This window comes from Mytilus edulis, chromosome 14, assembly GCF_963676685.1.
Source record: "Mytilus edulis chromosome 14, xbMytEdul2.2, whole genome shotgun sequence".
NCBI classification, from domain to species: Eukaryota; Metazoa; Mollusca; class Bivalvia; order Mytilida; family Mytilidae; genus Mytilus; species Mytilus edulis.
Window position 1 is genome coordinate 58,256,283 of NC_092357.1, and position 20,017 is coordinate 58,276,299.

Below are 20,017 nucleotides of genomic sequence, written 5' to 3' on the forward strand. Positions count from 1 at the left end.
ATCTGAGATTACTTAATGATTCACCTTTCTTTCCCCTACTAAAAGCTACTTACATGGTGAGTAAAAAATCCGTTTGAACACGAAGAATAACTTATATAAATATTACTGTAGTAATTTCCTCTTTTACGACTACACATTTAAAATGGATATATATTACAGGAGTTAAGAGGACAGCACATGCAACAGGAAATGAAAGACATATCTTTTGGCAATCTTTATTCCAAATTGAAAAAGAAATGTGTCGATTATATTTGGTAAATCGGACGATCGAAATCTGTAATAAACGCTTCTAAAAATGGACTGACAGGTATCGAATATGTCGGGTTTTTCCTAGATTGTTGAATCTTACCTTTCTAACTTAGCTTGGACAGTTTCCCAATTGAGGAGCCTGTTATGCAATGGTTGTCGTTTGTTAATGTTTTACATAATTGTTTGTTTTTCGTACTTTTTTTATACATCAAGCTGATAATTTTATAGTTTGAATTGTTTAACATTTATGTTCATTTATAGCTCACGATATGGTATTGGCTTTGCTCATTGTTGAAGGCCGTATGGTGACCTATAATTGTAATGTTGGTGTTATTTACACTTTTGTGGAAAGTTTTATCATTGGCAATCACACCTCATCCTCTGTTATATGTCTACAGCTATAATTTAAGAAACATTTGATATGTGCCAGTCGAAAGTGAGGAGCCAGTTATTCAAGTTGTCGTGTTTTTATGTTTCTTATACGGTTGAATCGTTCACTCTTAGTGGTTGTATGAAAACTTTTTAATTGATATTCCAGTTCTACGTTTTGCCAAAGACTGCATTTATTCTTATAAAAAATGTAGTTCGTTATACAATATAATTCGCGGTTCCCAGTTTACAACATAATTCAGGAAAATGATAATGAATCCACAGTATATGCTATTTGTATATGTTTGCAGAGTTGATATTGTGGTATGCTGTAGAAACATCAGTCACGGTAGGGAGAGGGTTCACGCTTTACGCCACGTTCTTTATTTTTTGCATAACCAAAGCGTGAAGCATATAGTAAAAGGGTTGTCATAAGTTTGTGCCTGTCATTTTTGCCTTTTCGTAAATCATTCTGATACTAATTAGGCCATTAGTTTGTCTCTTTGAATTATATAATTTGTTTCATTTCGATCCTTTTAAAGTCGACTATATGGTATAGGGTTTTCTCATTGTTGAAAGCTGTATGGTTACCTTCACTTGCTAGAATCAACTTGATTTGATTTGTGGATAGTGGCGTAATTGACTAGCATACCATATTTCATTATGTCTATATAGTAAACCAGGTCGTACCAAATAGCCAGAGGCGCATACCATAAGTAAAAAGTCGATAACAAAAATACCGAGGTCCAAAAAAAATCAAATGGAAAAATCTAAAATTCTAGTAGATAAAACAAATGGATAACATCAGTCATTCTTCTGACTTAACTGAATAGACTTAAACGGTGTGTCGACTGTAATGATGACCCTTTTTTGAATGTGATATGGTATAGTTGCTTTGATATAGGACATGTCAAGTAGCAAGACTAATCACTTCAGATATATCAATGTATATTAAAATAAATGTGCTACATTTATTATGCATCTTCAAAATTATACTACCTTTGGTAAGAAAAAAAATATGTTGGAGAAAAATTCTATTTTAACGATACTTTAACATTACATGTATATGTTTTTGTTTTCCTTTATAACATGTATACAGATATGAACTACGGTTATAAAGATGCAAAATTGTATTATTAAGCAATGTGAGTGTTGTTTTTATGAATTGTATTTAAGACATTTAAAGGAATAAGGCATTGTGTTTCTTTTGTAAAAAAATATGTTGGCTTTTTTAAATTACACATTTTTCATATTTTTTTTACAATGATACAATGATATGTAACAGGGATGTGCTACTGGTATAAATGTATGTAGTCACTTTTGTTGTAAATGTGATTGTGCTGTTGTAAATGTGTATGCGTCTTTTTTTAACAGTTGTATACTCTACTGTTATTAACAAGTTATGATATTGTAAAAAGTACATGTAGTCTTTATAGTAAAAAAAGTTGATGTCTTTTTATTCAGAATCGCTAATTCTAAATTATGAGAAATAAAGCATATAAGACCAGATAACTGAAAGTAAAGTAATCTTTTCTACCTCTTTTGTTGCACCATGTATTGATGAGAAAAAGATTGAAAGCTAAAGATTGTTTGGTCACCAGGTCAACATGGTCAACATGGTTAAGGCGAACATTAAGATCATTTTGTAGGTTCATTGTTAAAACGTGTACCGATTAAACAAATAGAAAAGGCAAATAAGTAATTAAAATTATTTTCTGTCAAAGGCAAGGACAAATCAGCTCGAAATTATCATTCTGGAAAAACAAATTGCAAGTTTGTTTCTCTCTTTGTAATAGCTTGCGTATAAATAAATTACTCATAAAGAATTACAGATCACCATATGATCTACAGTAATAAGCAAATGCAGATATGCTATAATTTCATCATCGGATTACAGCGACAATGTCTAAAACGAGTATGCGAATCATTGCCAACAAACATTTGTTTTTATGATTCGACATTGGAAATTATCATAAAAAGTTTAGTTACAGCATTATCAGCGCTAATCATATATCTGAATAGGAGTTATATATTTTATTCAATGTTAAATCTATCTGATATTGTTCTGAAACCGTTATCAATTGTAAAAATCCTTATCTATTCACTCGATCGAGTTCGAAAGGTAGATTTTGAGTATTCCTATTTAAAACTGATAATCCGATTTAAAGAACAGTTATATCATCTGTTTATAGTCACAAAAAAACTTACAAATAACATTCTAATAATAAACTGAAATAAATCACAGACAGGTTTGCTTCTACAGTTCAAGTTGGCACCATTAAAACGTTCACACTCGCTGAGATTGTTTCCACCTGTCCTAAGTCAGTAGTTGTCGTTTGTTGTTGTGGTTCATTGGTGCTTTTCATTTCTCGTTTTTTTCATACATAGATTATACCGTTTGTAATCTTGTTTGGATGGTTTTACACTAGTCATGTTCGGTGCCCTTTATAGCTTGCTGTTCGGTGTGAGCCAAGGCTCCGTGTTGAAGACCGTACTTTCACCTGTAGTGACGAAGTTTTATAACTGTGAATTGGATGGATACTTTTCTCATTGGTACTTATACCAAATCTTCTTATATCTATATAATCCTTCAATCAGTTTAATTGAAGTCTGAAGCTGGCATGACAATAAATACTAGTAGTCATTTGTTTGTTTATTTATTATAATTGTCATTTTGATTACTTTCTTTTATTACCTTTACTCGGACACGGGCTTCTTTTGAACTGAGTTTTATTTTGCGTATTGCAGTGTGTTCTTTTAATTTACATTGACTTGAGATATAGTGGAAGGGTTAGGATCTCACTAAATATGATCAACCCCAGCGCGTGTTTGCTTTGTAATCTTATTTACAATATTGTAATGTATTCATAGTTATCTCAAAACCTTATTCTAAATAGACAATGGATTGCAACACGGATAATGTGACGCTCGTTTATAATGCAATGTTTCCAAACACAGGTTCGTTGACAAACCAAATCATTGTATCAGAATAAAAGTATATCATTTCAATAATACACTACGTGACTTTAATACTTGACTATACGGTATGGGCCTTGTTCATTGTTGAAAACCGTTCGGTTGCATATAGTTGTAAATTTCTGTGTCATTTGGTCTCTTGTGGAGAGTTGTCTGATTGGCTATCATAACACATCTTTTTGTATACGTAGAAAGCAAAACAAAATATACGGGTATGGAATGTTTAAATAATAGTGGTAATATACACACCATATTTATTGTGCAAATGTACTGCATAGTCCAACATCCAAAACTATCAATTGAAAATAAAATAAAGGCAACAGTAGTATACCGCTGATATAAATATGTTATTTACAACAAAAGTGACTACATACATTTATACCAGTAGCACATCCCTGTTACATATCATTGTATCATTGTAAAAAAAATATGAAAAATGTGTAATTTAAATGTAAATAAAAACGTGCCTTTAATGTCAGCGTAAATTCCCCTGCTAAATAAATGCAACAGTAGTATACCGCTTTTCGAATACAAACGAGGTCAAAAAGTTTTTTTTTTTAGATAGGCACATAGTAACGACTTTGTTTGTTCAGTTGCAAGCTTGAGTCTATAGTATACCTTTAACATAAAGTATAAAGAACAAATAATACACGTACAATACAATCGAATAAAACTTAGATAATATTGGTGATGGCGACATAACATATTACATGATAAACAAACAATCATTTACAAAAACATGTTACTATTGATTTGTCAACAATCTGTCAAGTGCTTTTTCATGGAATTTCCAGTAAAATCTAAAAGTAAAAAAAGCCGTACACATTTTTGATGATTGCAAATAATATGTCTTTATGTTTTTTTGGTTTTCTTTTTGTGTTGGTCAAAAAAGACTTACAAAACAAAACAAGTATACAAACTAAGTTCAGGTATTTTACATCCAATATTTTATGCTAGGATCTGAATTGCTGCAGTACAAATCTTAGTGATTTGCTACAACATAATTCAGACTCTTGTATTACCTTTTCTAAAAAGTTACTCTCGTACAATTTTGTGTGTCCTTTGAAGGATTGTTTTATGTAAATCTGATAGGTGTTCAATTAAATTTTACTATTCGTTCCTTTGTAGTTCTGGCATGTGTCTTCACAGGAAAGGAATATTGTTGGCAGCTCGCAAACATGTTTATCATCGATAGAACATGTAGTAGAAGCGCAGTACGATCTTTGTAAGATCGCAATGGTTGCTGTGCCATCGTAGTAAGAGCACGATTGTAGTCGGAGATACTGCGCTACGATTTCACAGCGTCGTTACTGCGACCTTACTTCGACCAATACCTTCTCACCCAATTACGCTTATACTACGACTATTCAACGTGTATACAACGCTGTTCACAACCATAGTTCGATTCTAGCACGATCTTGCCGTCCCTATCACACTCTTCTTACGACAAGACTACGTTCTTACTGCTGCGACCATTTCGAGCTCTATAGTCATGTTCAGTGTCATTTTCACATAAAATATATATAAGCTCCCCAGGTTTTGTTTGTTTGTAGTTAGTTGTCCTTTTTTCCTGACCATGCATGACACATTAAGGTGTGTCTTTTCATCAATCGTCAATGAAAAAATCGTTATTTGATCTAGATTGGCCATTTTGATATTGGTTTTGATTCAGGATGGATTGGTCGGTCCAACATTTTTACTGGATCAGAATTAGTTTCAGAGGACCTCTGTCTCTACAACCACTTCTACTACCACGCCCATGAGTTATGGTAGATTTTGGTCGAATGACTTTTGTTTCTTTATATCTACGTATGAGAAAAAGAAGGGATGGGACAGTATTTACAAGGAACACAATGTTGACGTTACAGCTAAGAGCGTAGTAATATCGCGGTATGAACTTGGTATTATTCGTAGTATGATCAAGATAAAAATATGCTTCAATCGCAGAAGAAGCGTAGTAAGACCGTGTTGCAATCGGGTAAATCGTGGTAAAGTCGTGGTGAAAACGCGATGATCAAAGCAAGATCGAGATAATCGTACAGAGGTCGTAGAGGTAAGTACTTTAGGACATGACAATTTGTTTGCCTTTATTGTATATCTGTGACCACTGTAGATAGTAAACTGAGAATTGATTGTAATTAGTAAATACTAGTTATTTGTAGTATATTTATGTTCTAGTGATACAGAAATGCGAAAATAATTGATATTAATAAAAAGCGAAAAAATAACAGATTTTCAGAAAAAAAGGGGGAGGGCAAACAAAATTGTCCTGTTCCTAAGTACTTATGCGCAGAATAAGCGTAGCGATAATGTGGAATAATCGTAGCGGGATAGTTATTGTAGCGTAATGAGGATGTAGTAGCATTGTGAAAATAAGAAAATGTCCGTGACATTTGAATGCCACTGACACCGCGAAAAACAGCAATACGCATTAACATCTTACTTTTAAAAATGTCCGAGTCATAGGTTACAAGATATGTACATCTCCTTTACACATATCTATTCTAAATGAGCATAACGTTTGATGAAACATTAAGATTATCCGTACTTGTATAGTAATTCAGTGTCTTTTTTAATATTTCGAAACTGGTCTCGACGTAGCGTATTCGCCTAAAATGCTGGAGATGGTTAGTTTGAATTCCGGCCAGGTCAACCCAAATTCTAAATAAAATGATATGTTTTTGTGTTTATGCTAATCATGCCCCATCTTGTAGTGAGGAGTAAACACTTATAGGCATAGACTCAAAATAATGTGTTCTTTTAAAGTGACATATCTTTACTGCGGGGTAATACCGTGTGAACTAGCACGTCAAAAGCACACTCAACGGGTAGCAATTTAAAATCAAAATAGCTACCCGTTAATATACAATTATAGGCTTTGAAAAAAGAGACCATGCCTGCGGCAGGTCTATGCATTTCTTCATATAGAAGGAATCCCTACAGCGGTATGAGTCTGTAGAATAAAGGTATAGTGCTAAAGATTCAAAGTTTATCACTAATGATATAAAAATCGTGCAGGAGATGCAAATTGTCCTGTAGATGAAGTGTAGCGCTGATGTAACCTCAAGCACTGCAAATGTACAGTATAACGATGTAGATATATTAAAAAGCTAGCAATTCAGATGTCAAGTTAGAAATAAGTTATAGCGATGGAGATTTCAATTACAACAGTATTTACTTTATAGCTGTTGTGCTAAATTTCAAACGCTAGACTATTAATCTTCAGCGCTAGACCTTTAAAAAAGGCTAAACTTTAAAAAAAAACCTGCACTATTTAGAATCTGGTATTACAATCAACGGTCTCTTTACAAGCTGTGTCAAAACTACAGACAAGGTTACAATGACAGATGAAATGTCAAATAACATACGGCAAGTTTATGAATTTCAACGGTTGTATGTGATTGACACTTAGCTAGATGAAAGTTTCATTCAACAGAGAATCGCAATATGGTTCCAAAATATCATAGCCGATACCAGACAATCTCAACATGAAAAACTTTTAACATATTCAGCTCAATACAATTTTATTCGTAAAGAAAAAGAAAAACCTGTAATTTTATTTTTATAAGGTTTTAGAAAAATTCCAATTTATTGATATATACTTTAGCTTTATCGATGATCTCACTGTCATTTTGTCAAAAACCGAATGTTCTGATCACATTTAATTGCTGTAGAGAAGTCATTCTAATGTCGTTTTAAATTATAATGGTCCGTGTGATACACGAGAAAACTGTAATTCAATAATCTATGGCATGACATATTACTTTTCAAAACGAATATTTAATTTTCAGTATATTGACAAAAAGTCGACCTACCTTGTGTTTATTTTGGATATTTTGAACAGAAAGTGCCAAAAAACTTTTTTGAGTCTCAACCATTTGTTTGAGATGAGATGGTTTACTAGGCGTTTCAAATTTGCTTTACCTTACGTGTGACCGTGTTGTTGCCGGAATAGCTAGCTAAGTCTAGTACATTACTTGCTTGTGAAATGATTGTAAAATAGTTTTGCATATTACTGCATGTGATATAATTATGTGGGAATAATCTTAACCTTTTAAATATTCAGCTTTTAACCACATCGGCGACGGTTGATAAAAAGTAATAGAAAATAGAACAAATTTGACGATGAATGTCCTTGAAAGATCGCAATACTTACAAAAAAGGATTATAATGGGGACATCCTATCTTGTAATACCTCAGAACACTTCGACGCATGCTAACTCATTATCTGTAAGAAATGTTAATAGAAATTAATAAAAACAAATATGTGTACCTGTAAAAGGGTACAGATTTTGCAGTTTAAAGATAAATATAGCAGGTATTTGGTTTTTTTTTGTACAAAAGAGGACAACAATTCCATAGTTTATTGTATGTTTCAGGTTTCCATATATAAAGTCATTCAAGAACAAAATATATACAGCAGAAAGGCAAAAGATAACAAATATACTCTCGAACTAATAGATCGGAAATAAAACTGACAACATCATGCCTATACAGTGAAACAGACAAACAACAGTACAAAAAACACAACATAGACAACTAACGAGTGAGCAACAAAAACACCACCAACTTGGTTTCCAACAGTGTCTCTGGAAGATGTTTTGCCAAGCACAGATCTTAACCAAAACACATATGGAAATGTTTTCTTCGTAATTTTCTACTACATAATTCGAACTTTCGAATGACCTCATTTTTAAACTTACTCTCATACAATTCTGTGTGTCTTTCGAAGGATTGTTGTAGGTAAATCTGATTGGTTTTCAATTGAATTTTATCGTATGTTTCTATGTTGTGATATTATGTCTTTGTACAGGAAACAGATATTGTCAAAAGCTCGTAAACATGTTTAACATCGATAAAAAATTAGAGTGTTCGGAGTCTGCTTTACAAAGGTTGTCTTTCTGCAAAAGAATTGAGAAAGGAAATGGGGAGTGTGTCAAAGCGACAACAACCATAGAGCCGACAACATCCGAGGCCACCAATGGGTCTTCAATGTAGCATTGTTTTGCGTTTAGAATTTTCTTCATAAATTGTAATTTAGTACCTTTATAGGCAATTTATTGTATATGTTTTTGTTTGGAAACTTTAACAATTCAATGCCCCACATGTCATTTATGTTGAGTTATCACAATGAAGTATTGTACAATTATGTAATATGAGAATATCTCTTGTTACATACAATATACGTTATGATCCTATCCTTGTATCTGATATCTAAATGTTCAACACAAATGTATGTTTTGTTGAAATTATATCATCGTTGATTTACTTTACGTGTGTCCCGGTCGTTCCGGAATAGATGGCTAAGCCTAGTATATTACCTGAGCAATGATTTTAGTTTTGTTTTTCATATTCCTACATATGATATTATTAAATGGAAATAAACATGAACTCTTAAATATTCAGTGTTTAACTTGACGGAAGGTAATGGTTAATTAAAAAAAAGATAATGTATAAATTGTTATTTTCATATCTTTTTAAGACGATGAATGTCCTTGACGGATCGCAATACTTACGAAAAAGAATTATACCTCAGAACACTTTTAATAGAAATTAATAAAAAAAAATGTGTTTACCTGTAAAAAAGTAGGCAATCACATAATTTATGTTCAATACATTTTCAGTATAAATTTTACTTTTTGCATTAAATTGATCATTCACATTATATAAAATACTATACTTTTGGGATTCTAATAAGCATCACATTAATAAAAACTAACAATAACATCTGATTTTTGGAATGAACATTTGTGTGCATGGCTGTATTTAAAAGTAATCACACAATTTGTATCATTGGTTTTAAATTATAAACTCATACTTACGGTTTCAAACAATCATTTCTAAAAATAACTTTCTTTATTAATTTAACTTGATTAAAATAAAGTATGTATGTATTCAAGCTACTAATTTTACAACATAACATCGAAAAATCTAAATCATGTGTATGCATGAAATAAGCTGAACATTGTCACATTTTTAAGAAAACTTAAATGAATCATTTGTAATACATACATAAATATTTGAACAAATGATAAAAACAAAATAGAAATTTGATATGTAAACATGTAAAATATATATAAATCATCATACGGAAATTATTAAGTAATAAATTTTACATATAATTAATTAAAATACAAAGATATTAATTATATTAAAATATATATGCAGTCTGGTTATCTAAGTTTGAATTAAAAGAATATACGTATAACATGTATAAAAAGGCGAAAGATATCAAAGGTATATTCAAAACGTTCAATTCGAGAAAATCTGCCGGCACATCAGCAAATGTCACACATTATTTTAGTACTAAATTTTATATTTCAAACTGTCTAATTATATTGGTTTCTATAATGTCCATTTTGTATACATATTTAATTTATTCAATACTAAGAATGATCTCGAAAGTCGCTATGAAATTACACGTCCGAAATATTTGTTTACATCTGAAACATGTAAGATTATAAATTTCTATTTGCCAATAACCTTTAAAACTCTAAGCTAATGTAAATATTTGACAAGTTCGTTATGCAACTTTTGATTCGGTCATATCAAATACACACATAATTCAATTGATTGATGGATTGATCACCTATCGTAATTCTTTTTGATAAATCAAATCACTTAATTATATAATTTCTGTTTACAACATGAACCCAACAAACTGTGTTGTAATAGCAACTTTATTTGGTATTTAAAGAAAGATAAATTTGTATTCAAGGACTCCGTTTGGATATGCCAACGAGAGCACATGGACTGCGCTCGGATTTTCAATCGCAATCATATGTATTGTTTTTGGTTTAAAATAACTTACTTGTAACACTGATATTTTATATTTGGACTTCATTAAATGAATTTGGACTTTACCAATTTGTTTATGTTTACTGTATTGAACTGCCGACTTGTATGTGAATAAAGAACTAGTACCCCGCATTGTGAATCGTTCCCAAAGACGGAATCCCAATCAAAGCCGTTCTGGCAATGTTTATAAGAGAAGTGCAAAATCTTCCTTCATACACACACAAAAGACGACGAAAACATAAACAAGTTATCATAACAGAACTTACTAAACAATTGACAGAGCAGTATTTATATTTGATATCTTGCAAACCAGGATTTGAAATAGAATTCAAATACTTCGAATACTCTTACGGTTAATCATTTTGACTGTTTTACTAATGTTAATCGGTCTGTTTAAGTCTATCCGATGAGGCAAATTTCTTTAATCAACACGACTATACAGTCTCTCGTTTCTGTAGGTCGTACGGTGACCTGTATGAAAATTTTTAATTCTTTGCAACTCTTCCCATATTTGGAAAGCACAGATAATTTTTTAGACTAGTTCTTGCCAATCGTTTGTAATAATATCAAAATATAATTATAGTTCGTTTTGCAAATTTAAGCATGTATGATTAGAGAGAATAGTTTAGCACAACAAATCTATCTTTTACGAACATTATTCGTTGTTAAACCTGACCGGCAAATCCTCCCACCAATAAATAGTTATCAAAAGTAACTAAAGACTATAATTTAGTACGCCACACGTGCGTTTCGTCTACATAAGACTCATCAGTGACGCTCATATCAAAAAAGTTATAAAGCCAAACAACTAAAAGAGCATTGAGGATCCGAAATTCCAAAAAGTTGGGCCAAATACGGCTAAGGTAATCTATGCCTGGGATAAGAAAATCCTTAGTTTTTCGAAAAATTCAAAGTTTTGTAAACAGGAAATTTATAAAAATGACCACATTCTTGATATTCATGTCAACACAGAAGTGATGACTACTGGGCGGGTGATACCCTCGGGGACGAAACGTCCTCCTGCAGTGGCATCGACCCAGTGGTGTAAATAGTTAGCAAAGGTACCAGGATTATAATTTAGTACACCAATAAGAATTTGAAAGTTGATACCATTGGTTGACTGTACGAAATAACTATGTTGAAGATTACCGTGGATACGATAAGATTGTCGTTACTACAATATTGTTGCCTTTTCTTTTGATCTGACATCCCCGAATGACCCTAGCCCTATGACAAAAATGAGATAATCTGTATTTTCAGAGTTTTTGTTGCTTTATCATTACTCTTTGTATGTATTGTCTTGAAAATATTTGATTGCCTTTTGAGGTTTTTTGTCACAGCCTTTTGAGTTTCTCTACGAACTAAGATTGTTTTGATATTCCTTTGGTATCCTTTCCTTCTTTGTGTAAGCTATAAACACCTAGATCTAGCCAATGTGTTGTTCTTTTATACAAGTTAGCGATTTAAATAATGTTGCTAGTATCAAGCAATGAGTGAGTTAAAAAGCAAACAAATATCAAGCTTAAATAATATGAACATCAACTAGATGATGTAATTGTTACGAGTCAAAATGATAAACAAAAATGGTCATCTATTACAAAAGCTTTCCAACCACTATAACAATACTTTAGTAAGTTTCTTTTCATTTCTTATTAGTTATAAAATGTAACCTGTGATACACGTTGCATTAAATCTAGAATAAGTGGTTCCTATAATTTAGAATTAACTTTTATGTCGTTAAGAATATAAAAAAAGATTATCTTTTTATTGTTCAAATATAATTTTGTAAATACATTTATATAAATAGATGATTATGCTTACCATAAAACTGTACACCATGTATTACTACTGTGTCTACGTGTATAACAGTCACTGTCGTTGTAGAAACCTTTACCATAATTAGTCGACGGTCATTTGCACAGTAAATCTTGCTATCGTAAACATTAATGTCTTTGTTTGCATTTGTTGTATTCGTGTTTAAGACAGTCATTACATTTTCACCGTTGTAAGTGGAAGATTTTAAAAGGCCAGTTCGATGTTCCATCCAATACAGTCGATCTTCATTATAATCTAATATATAACATATGAATTATGTTAATACATGCATTCTTAACATGTTTAAGCTTAATGGCTTTTATTTCAACATTTGAAATCTCTTGATATTTTTTAAGCTTTTGACCAAACGGAAAAAAAAGTTAGTTTAATTTCGGGATTGTGTCGTCAAGCTCTTCGAATGTGTACTTTATTTGGTCTTTATAATTTTTTGACTCTAGCGTCACTGATGAGTTGTTTATAGACTAGATGCGTGTGTGTCGTATTAAACCTAAATCCTGGCATCTATGATGAGTGTATTTATTAGACCAAGGACAATACCATCAATAGATAACTGTGTGTCTCTGAGTATTTTGTATTGTTCAGTAGTGTGTGTTTTAGTATTGACATGATTTATAACACATCACTATCTAATATTTTCGTTAAACATCCATTTATCATTGTGAAACTATTGTTTCAACTCCCAAAATCAAGGGGATCGTTTGATGTGTTTGATCATTTGATTTTGCGATTTGATAGAGAACTTTCAGTTTTGAGTACCAGTGTAAGGTAATTTTGTCATTGCACTTTTTTCTTGATATACTACTTTTGCCTCAAATCGATGCGTCTAACATATAAAAAGTTTAGATATTTTTGGCTCTTATTCTCGGATTTGCAATTCATTTTACGTCAATACAGTCATGACAGTTGCATGATTGTATCCAAAATTATTACCTTACTAATTTCAAGAAGATATTACCTTTTTGTTGTTTCGATGAAACCTTTTTTAATTGATGCTATAGATTTCTTTTGATGTTCAACTAACGTAATTTACTCATGTTTAAAACAATCTAAGACTTTCATATACCATATATAACATTTGGTCTGCTGACTACGGATGGTTAATATGTAATTATTCTCCAAAATTTTAAGGAAGTTATGAATTTCCAAAATCAATTATATTAATAAGTTGAACACACGTACATCCGTAGTCAGCAGACCAAATGGTAAATGGTCTATGAAAGTCTTGGATTGTTTTAAACATGAGTAAATAACGATGGGTAATGTTGTCCTGCAAGATATGTTCTGTGCTGGTGATATGGTTTGACTAATGTTGACTGGCGGGTTTGTTTACAATTAAACAACCATGTTAATAATTAATGTTTCACTAACACGTTAAACGTAACATGCGCAGTGTATTAAATCCATTGTACATGCAGAAGTCATGCAAATTGGCAAAACGAAAGTGTCTTCAGTTGATGATGTGCAGCTGATTAAAAACAAAATGTCCTGGTTCTTTGCTTTCGAAGAACAAAGAGCAAATATTCAAGATTATTGAAGCAAAAAAACAAATGATAGAAAAGGCATCAAGCATAAATTGGGAAAAATAGAGAGGGATTAGTATAAAATGCAATAACATGTTTCTTAATTCACTGTGAATAATTATGTTTAAACTTATATCATAGCGTTAGTAACAACAGATCATCGTCAACCTTCAACAATGAGCCAAATATATGTTACTGGAAGGCTTTAATATGCCTCAACATTCAATTCAAACGAAAAGAATAAGATTTATGTACAAAATGAAAAATAAGTTCGGGAACGCTCAACCCTTTCGTTAACGTGGGACTATGGTGAAGAAGAACAACATAAGAACAACTTTAAAACTCAGTTGAAATGGAGTTTACCGTGTAATCGTTTTAATTAGAAGCTAATTGTGATGATATATATTTATTACTAATAATAAAACTGTTTATAATACATAAAATAGGAAGTATATCCCCGGTCTTATTTAATTTTTATTAGTCTCTTTCCGTCAGTCCGTCCACCTATCCGTTCGTGTGTTTTTCTGGCTGTCCGTTTGTCCGTACGTCTTTTTGTTTGCCTTTCTGTATGTCTGTCTGTGTATGTCTGTGTTTGTCTGTTTCTGTCTGTCTGTATGTCTGTCCGTTTGTCTGTCTGTCTGTCTGTGTTATATCATGTATGTCTTCTAAATCAATTTTTCTTTTTGCTGGAAGATATTGATTTGATATATAAGTTTATCATAGATATAAGAGGATGCGGTATAAGTGCTATTATAACCAGATCAAGATTGGATTTTTTCCCGACCTGATGAGGGTGCAGAGTAAATATTCACGTAATATCATGCAAATATCAAGGTTTTTTTACAATTTTTTTCGTCATACTTGAAAATATTTATTTAAAATTTGTTAAATAGATAATCCATGATAACCTATAGATAAAGTTCGATTTGATTTCCGTTGAGATGAATTGGAGTGATGGATCTTGACCATAATTTGTTTGTCATTTTGTCCAATTTATGGTTAACTGGTAGGGGACTGTACATTGTCATGCACTACTCTGACTATTTTTCTTACACTTAATGCATGTTTGTATGGTAATTCCTTATGTGTATGTCTGTTAAAATGAGCACTTTTGTGTTTATCAAACTAGAGCAGTGTAGACGGCTAGTGTAAGGTTGGTTGCTTTTGAAACAATAAGAATCAACCTTTGAAACATTTAATTACCTAATTTTTTTATCGGTTATTCGATAAATCGCCAATAATCATCATTTTCGTCTTGTTTACATTTTTGAACGATCACCAGCACCGACAGGGACCGAACTACCAGCAAAGAACATTCACTGGCAGTACAACATACCCACCATGTAAATGATAGTGATTTTATTGTTATTTTTATAATGTCAAAACTTATAAAAGGTATAAAGAAGAGGAAAATTAGGTAGATACATTTTAACCATAGTTTTAATTTTGCAAACAAAAAAAACTATTCGGACGGCGTTGTCTTTCATAGGTCACAACTGTTTTATATTAAACAATAATTGCAATTTTAACAGTTGTAATCATAAACACAAATATTTGCAGAAAACATCATTTATGTCTTTTCGTTTACTTTACAAACATTAAAATATCATACCTATACTCAATCCATATACATATTCTTGATGTGTTTGCACCAATGTCTGTATGTCAGTACCATTGAATCGAGACCGTTTTATTGCTCTGTTGGCTCCGGTGGTAGAATAATAAAGCCATCTGCATGTTATAAGATAATACAAAAGAATGAAAACGTAAACAAAATTACAGAAAATCAGGGTGTTTTAAGTTGTTTTTATCTTTAGCAATACATATTTTTTTCTTTAAAGTTCAAACTTACAAATGTAAGATTACATTACATGATCTACTCGTCGTCTTGTTGGAAATGAATGTCAATGATAGATCATTAAAACTGGCTTCATGGTTTACAGGCAATATGTTTGTCTATTTTCCTTCCTTGTGCCCATTAAATATGTCTTTATCTATTTAATGCGTTAAACGTTTGTCATTACGTATGCGTTTGAGTGATAAGTTCTCTTCCAGAATACATCAATGGGTTGATAGCACCTTTTCTGTCAATAATTTAAATGAACTTATGTATGCACTGATTATGTGTAAAAAGTAAAATTACAAAAATACCAAACTCCGATGAAAATTCAAAACGGAAAGCCCCTAACTTAATGGTAAAAACAAAAGCTCAAAGACATCAAACGAATGAATAACAACTGTCATATTCCTGACCTGATATCCCTTGTTTTTCTATAATACATAAGTACCAAACATCGTATTTGAGATTTTGATTTTTAAACAATCAAAATACATGTTATTCCCATACGTTAAAAAAATATGTATTTTTCAATAAACACACACATATTCCTATGGTGTGTATGCTAGTTCTGAGATATTTCAAACCATTTAAATACGTTATACATAGGAGCTTCGAACAGGACTATTTTTGTTAGTCCCCAATTTTTTTTTTCCAAAATTTTTTTTTGTGTTGTTTATTTCGCGTTTTTCAGTGTTAAATGGACATAAATATACTACGAATCACTCGTATTTGCTCTTGACAGTCAATTCAAAAACGTTTCTTTCAACACCGGGTACTGATATAATATATATACAGAGAAGATATTCCACTTTGTGCCTTATCATCTCTGTTGGTGTAAACGTAGCCCTACTCAGACACAAAATAGAGCTTTTGATGAAAAAAAATATATATTAACCATTTTGAGTCAAAATTCACTTGTCTATGAGTTTGCATTAAAACTTCATGATAAATGCGCTCCATAGTATACTAATTTAGGATTTCCAAGAGACAAGGAGCAATTTTGATAGTACCTATGTTCCAAAGGTCGTCTTTTTTTCATAAGGCTTCAAAGGTATGTTGAACATTGTCATGAAGAAAGGCGATACATGTACGATTCAAGATATACCTGGTTTCTATGAAGTAAAACTTAGAGTTAACTGTTTACAAAGCAGTGAATTTTCTAAATGTGGTTTGTAATTGGTGATCTGACACCTTTAAAGCGAAAAGTGATGAAACCTAAAATTCAAAAACCAGTTAATTGTTTTGTCTTAACCGATCATTTAAAATGATAGAAGCTACATTTCAACCTTTTTCTGGCAAAAAGTCACATATTGCAAATGCAAAGCCTCAATCCTGACTTTGTGCTATTTTTAGCTTTTCTAATCCTGATAATATGCTTTTCTATATACAAATGTCATAAATTGTTATGAATGCAAAGTAAGTTGTTTCTTTTGTATCAAACATTAATGCATGGAATATTTACTACCCAAAAACAGTCGTCATGTAATAGAATTATTTGATTTTTAATCCGTATGTCATTGTGTCATTCCATTTATTTGACAGATAACATGTAGACACTGCATATACTCAAGACAATCCCATTTATTGTCTCAAATGAAATTTTTCTAACTTAAATTTAATTGATTGATAGTAAATAAAAATAGTTTAATGAACATAACTGCACTTCTGATCAATTATTAGTCCCATTACTGACAATAAGTGAAAAAATGTGGTGAATATTCCTATATCTTAAATACCTTGAAGGATTTACTAAATTCATTGTAAAGATAGTGGAAAGTCTTTAAAACAGTAGGACAAAGAAGGAAAAATCAACTAAAATTATCACGATATTAAAAGTTTATGTCCCTATAATCTAAAATAAGATTTTCAAGTATATTAGTTTATTAAAGTCATCCATTACAGTCAGTTTAAATTTAACTGTCAACTTTCTAATATGAGTCTCATCATATGCTCTCAGATAGGATATATTTTTTACCACAAATTGACCAAGGATTAATAATTAAGCAAAACAAAAGGCTTCTGATTAATTGTTTTGCTCTTTGAAACGAAAAGCGTTAAAACCCAAACATTAGAAAACAATAGATTTGTTTTTATCTTAACTGATCATTTGAAATGATTGTATCCATTTTCTAACCTCTTTTTTTGGCAAAAGGTCAAATACTGCAACTTTAATTTGGTTGAAGCGATATGGCTTTTTAATTGGTGGCTTGACACCTCCTATATTCCCACGTGAATTTTGGAGTAAACCCAAGTCTTCTTCATAAAACGTTTAGTTTCCTTTGGGTTAGTTGGCATGTCTCGTTTCCGCTATAATTCCTGTCTTGAATATTCCTGCACTTTTAAGGAAATTTGACTTCTCTTCGCGGAATGATTCACGCTTTTGCTTCGCTCTCGCTATAACTGCAATCCCACTAAGCCACGATCGCACTACGATCTGTGAAAACATTTTGACGATCGTAGTGCGTGAGGTCTTCATGGTCGTGATGAGCGTGGCCAACTTTGAACATGTTAAAAATAAGTGGTGCAGTCATGGCGAAATCAGGTTGTAGTAGAAACAGCACAGTAAGATCGCAAAGGTCGCTGTACCATCGTAGAGACAGCGTTTCGAAAGCGCGATTCTAGTCAGGGAGACTGCGCAACGATCTCACAACGACTTAACTACAACCTCATAACCACCATCACGTTCTTACCGCGACCCAACCACGCTTCCACTACGACTATACCACGCTTATATAAACACGGTATTCAAGATCATGGTACAATTATAGCACCCCCATGTCGTCCTCATCACGCTGTTCTTACGACCTGACTACGTTCATACAACGATTATCATGCTCATTGTCATTGTCATTTAAAATATATAAAAGCTCTCTTTGTTCTCTATTTCAAACGGCTCAACCATGCTTGACACATCTGTGTTATGCCTTTTATCGTTCACTCAAGCAACGGCATTTGATCTTGATGGACCAGCAATAGGTTGTGGTTCAACTTAGGTGGTCGGTCCGACATATGTCTACTAGATCATGATTCGTTACTTTCAGATCTCTCTCTGTCTCTACCTCTACCCTTATCCTTATGTAGATTTTGGTTGCATAACTGCGTTGTTTCCAAGAAACTCATGTATCAATAAGAAATAATTGGAATGATACAGTATTTAGATTGAACACGATGTTGACGATATATCGCTTGGAGCGTAGTATGATCGTGGTAAGAACGTGCTATAATCGCAGTAGAAGCGTGGTAAGATCGCGTTGCAATCAGATAAATTTAGGTTTGTTCGTAGTGAGGACCTGATGAGCGTAGAAAGATCGTTATAATCGTAGTGAGGTTGCAGAATAAGCGTAATTAAGACGTAGTTGCAACGTGAAAGAAACAAAAATTTACATTTGCATGCCGGTCAATTGTATGGTCCACGATCATGAAGAACTCCCCACGAACTAATCACAACCTCCACTCCGATCAACATGGTCCTTCTACGATCGTCAAAATTTGCATATTGTTCAGAGATCGTAGTACGATCGTGGCCTAGTGTGATGGGGGTATGAACAGTACCCCTTAGTGATTTAAAAAAAAATTAAGGTCAAATATTAGGGTAAAGGTTTTCAGAAACATGATAAATAATTTAGATGAATGTTAGTTTACAAATTTTTGACGAGTTTACATAATTGTATTTCCGTTTATATAAATAAAGAAGAAGGTTGACCTGAATGATGAGAGTCTGGCCGGGGATGGGAGGTTTTACTTCAAGTCTGTAGTCTTTAATTATTTTATGTCATTTTTCTGTATTGTTTCTATTTTCAGCCTACTATTCTCTATTCTTGAAACTTAGCACTCCATTTTTCTATTATTTTTTTTAATTTTTGTACCGATTTTTTTTTCGATGATTTGGCCTTTGTTCTCCACTTTTTTCCCATTACTCTATGCTCGTAACCCCCTCAAGACACTCAATGGCTGTAAAGATAAGTTGTTAAAGTCTCTTTTGTTGAAATAGTATTTGGATTGTATGGAACAATCGATATAATTTCAAATAACGAAGAAGTAAATATTCCAATTCTTTTTATAGATTTTGATCTCCATGGGAAAATGCTCCATATCATATGCAATATCAATAGGACACACATACTTAAGTCTACAAGATGATAAAGAGAAGCTCAATTAATTTACCCTTTATTTCCCAGGTATGATATGAAAACCTCATTCACCAAAGTTGAAATAGTTGCATAATAGCATTTGGAATAAGAATTATTTGCAACTTCATGTCTAACGTTTTACTTTATTTTGTTCTTTGAATAAGTTACAGATCTAGAGTATAGTGTCAGAAGCCTTTATTTCAGTGGCTGTTATTTCTTGTTGTTTTGTAAAATCAGGCTGTCAATTTTGTTTTGTTTTTTTTTTAAATTGTTAAATTTCTTTTTTGGTATCTGGTTGG

At 32.1% G+C, this 20,017-nt stretch overlaps 1 protein-coding gene across 4 annotated transcripts in view; it reads right to left on the bottom strand.

Annotated features, from left to right (window-relative positions):
• Nucleotides 1-2,633: 2,633 nt before the first annotated feature.
• The window catches only part of LOC139503733 (low-density lipoprotein receptor-like), a 30,580-nt gene continuing 13,196 nt past the window's right edge, over nucleotides 2,634-20,017 (bottom strand). Inside the window, exons 5-8 of one of the 4 annotated variants that reach the window (XM_071293580.1) lie at nucleotides 15,361-15,479; nucleotides 8,298-12,462; nucleotides 7,751-7,822; nucleotides 2,634-4,394 (exon numbers count right to left, since the gene is read on the bottom strand). In XM_071293580.1, coding sequence (XP_071149681.1) covers nucleotides 12,188-12,462; nucleotides 15,361-15,479 — 394 coding nt within the window. In that variant the 3' untranslated portion in view covers nucleotides 2,634-4,394; nucleotides 7,751-7,822; nucleotides 8,298-12,187. Of the gene's footprint in view, nucleotides 5,400-7,750; nucleotides 12,463-15,360; nucleotides 15,480-20,017 lie in introns of all 4 variants that reach the window. The other 3 variants (XM_071293579.1, XM_071293577.1, XM_071293578.1) reach the window with 3 other exon arrangements.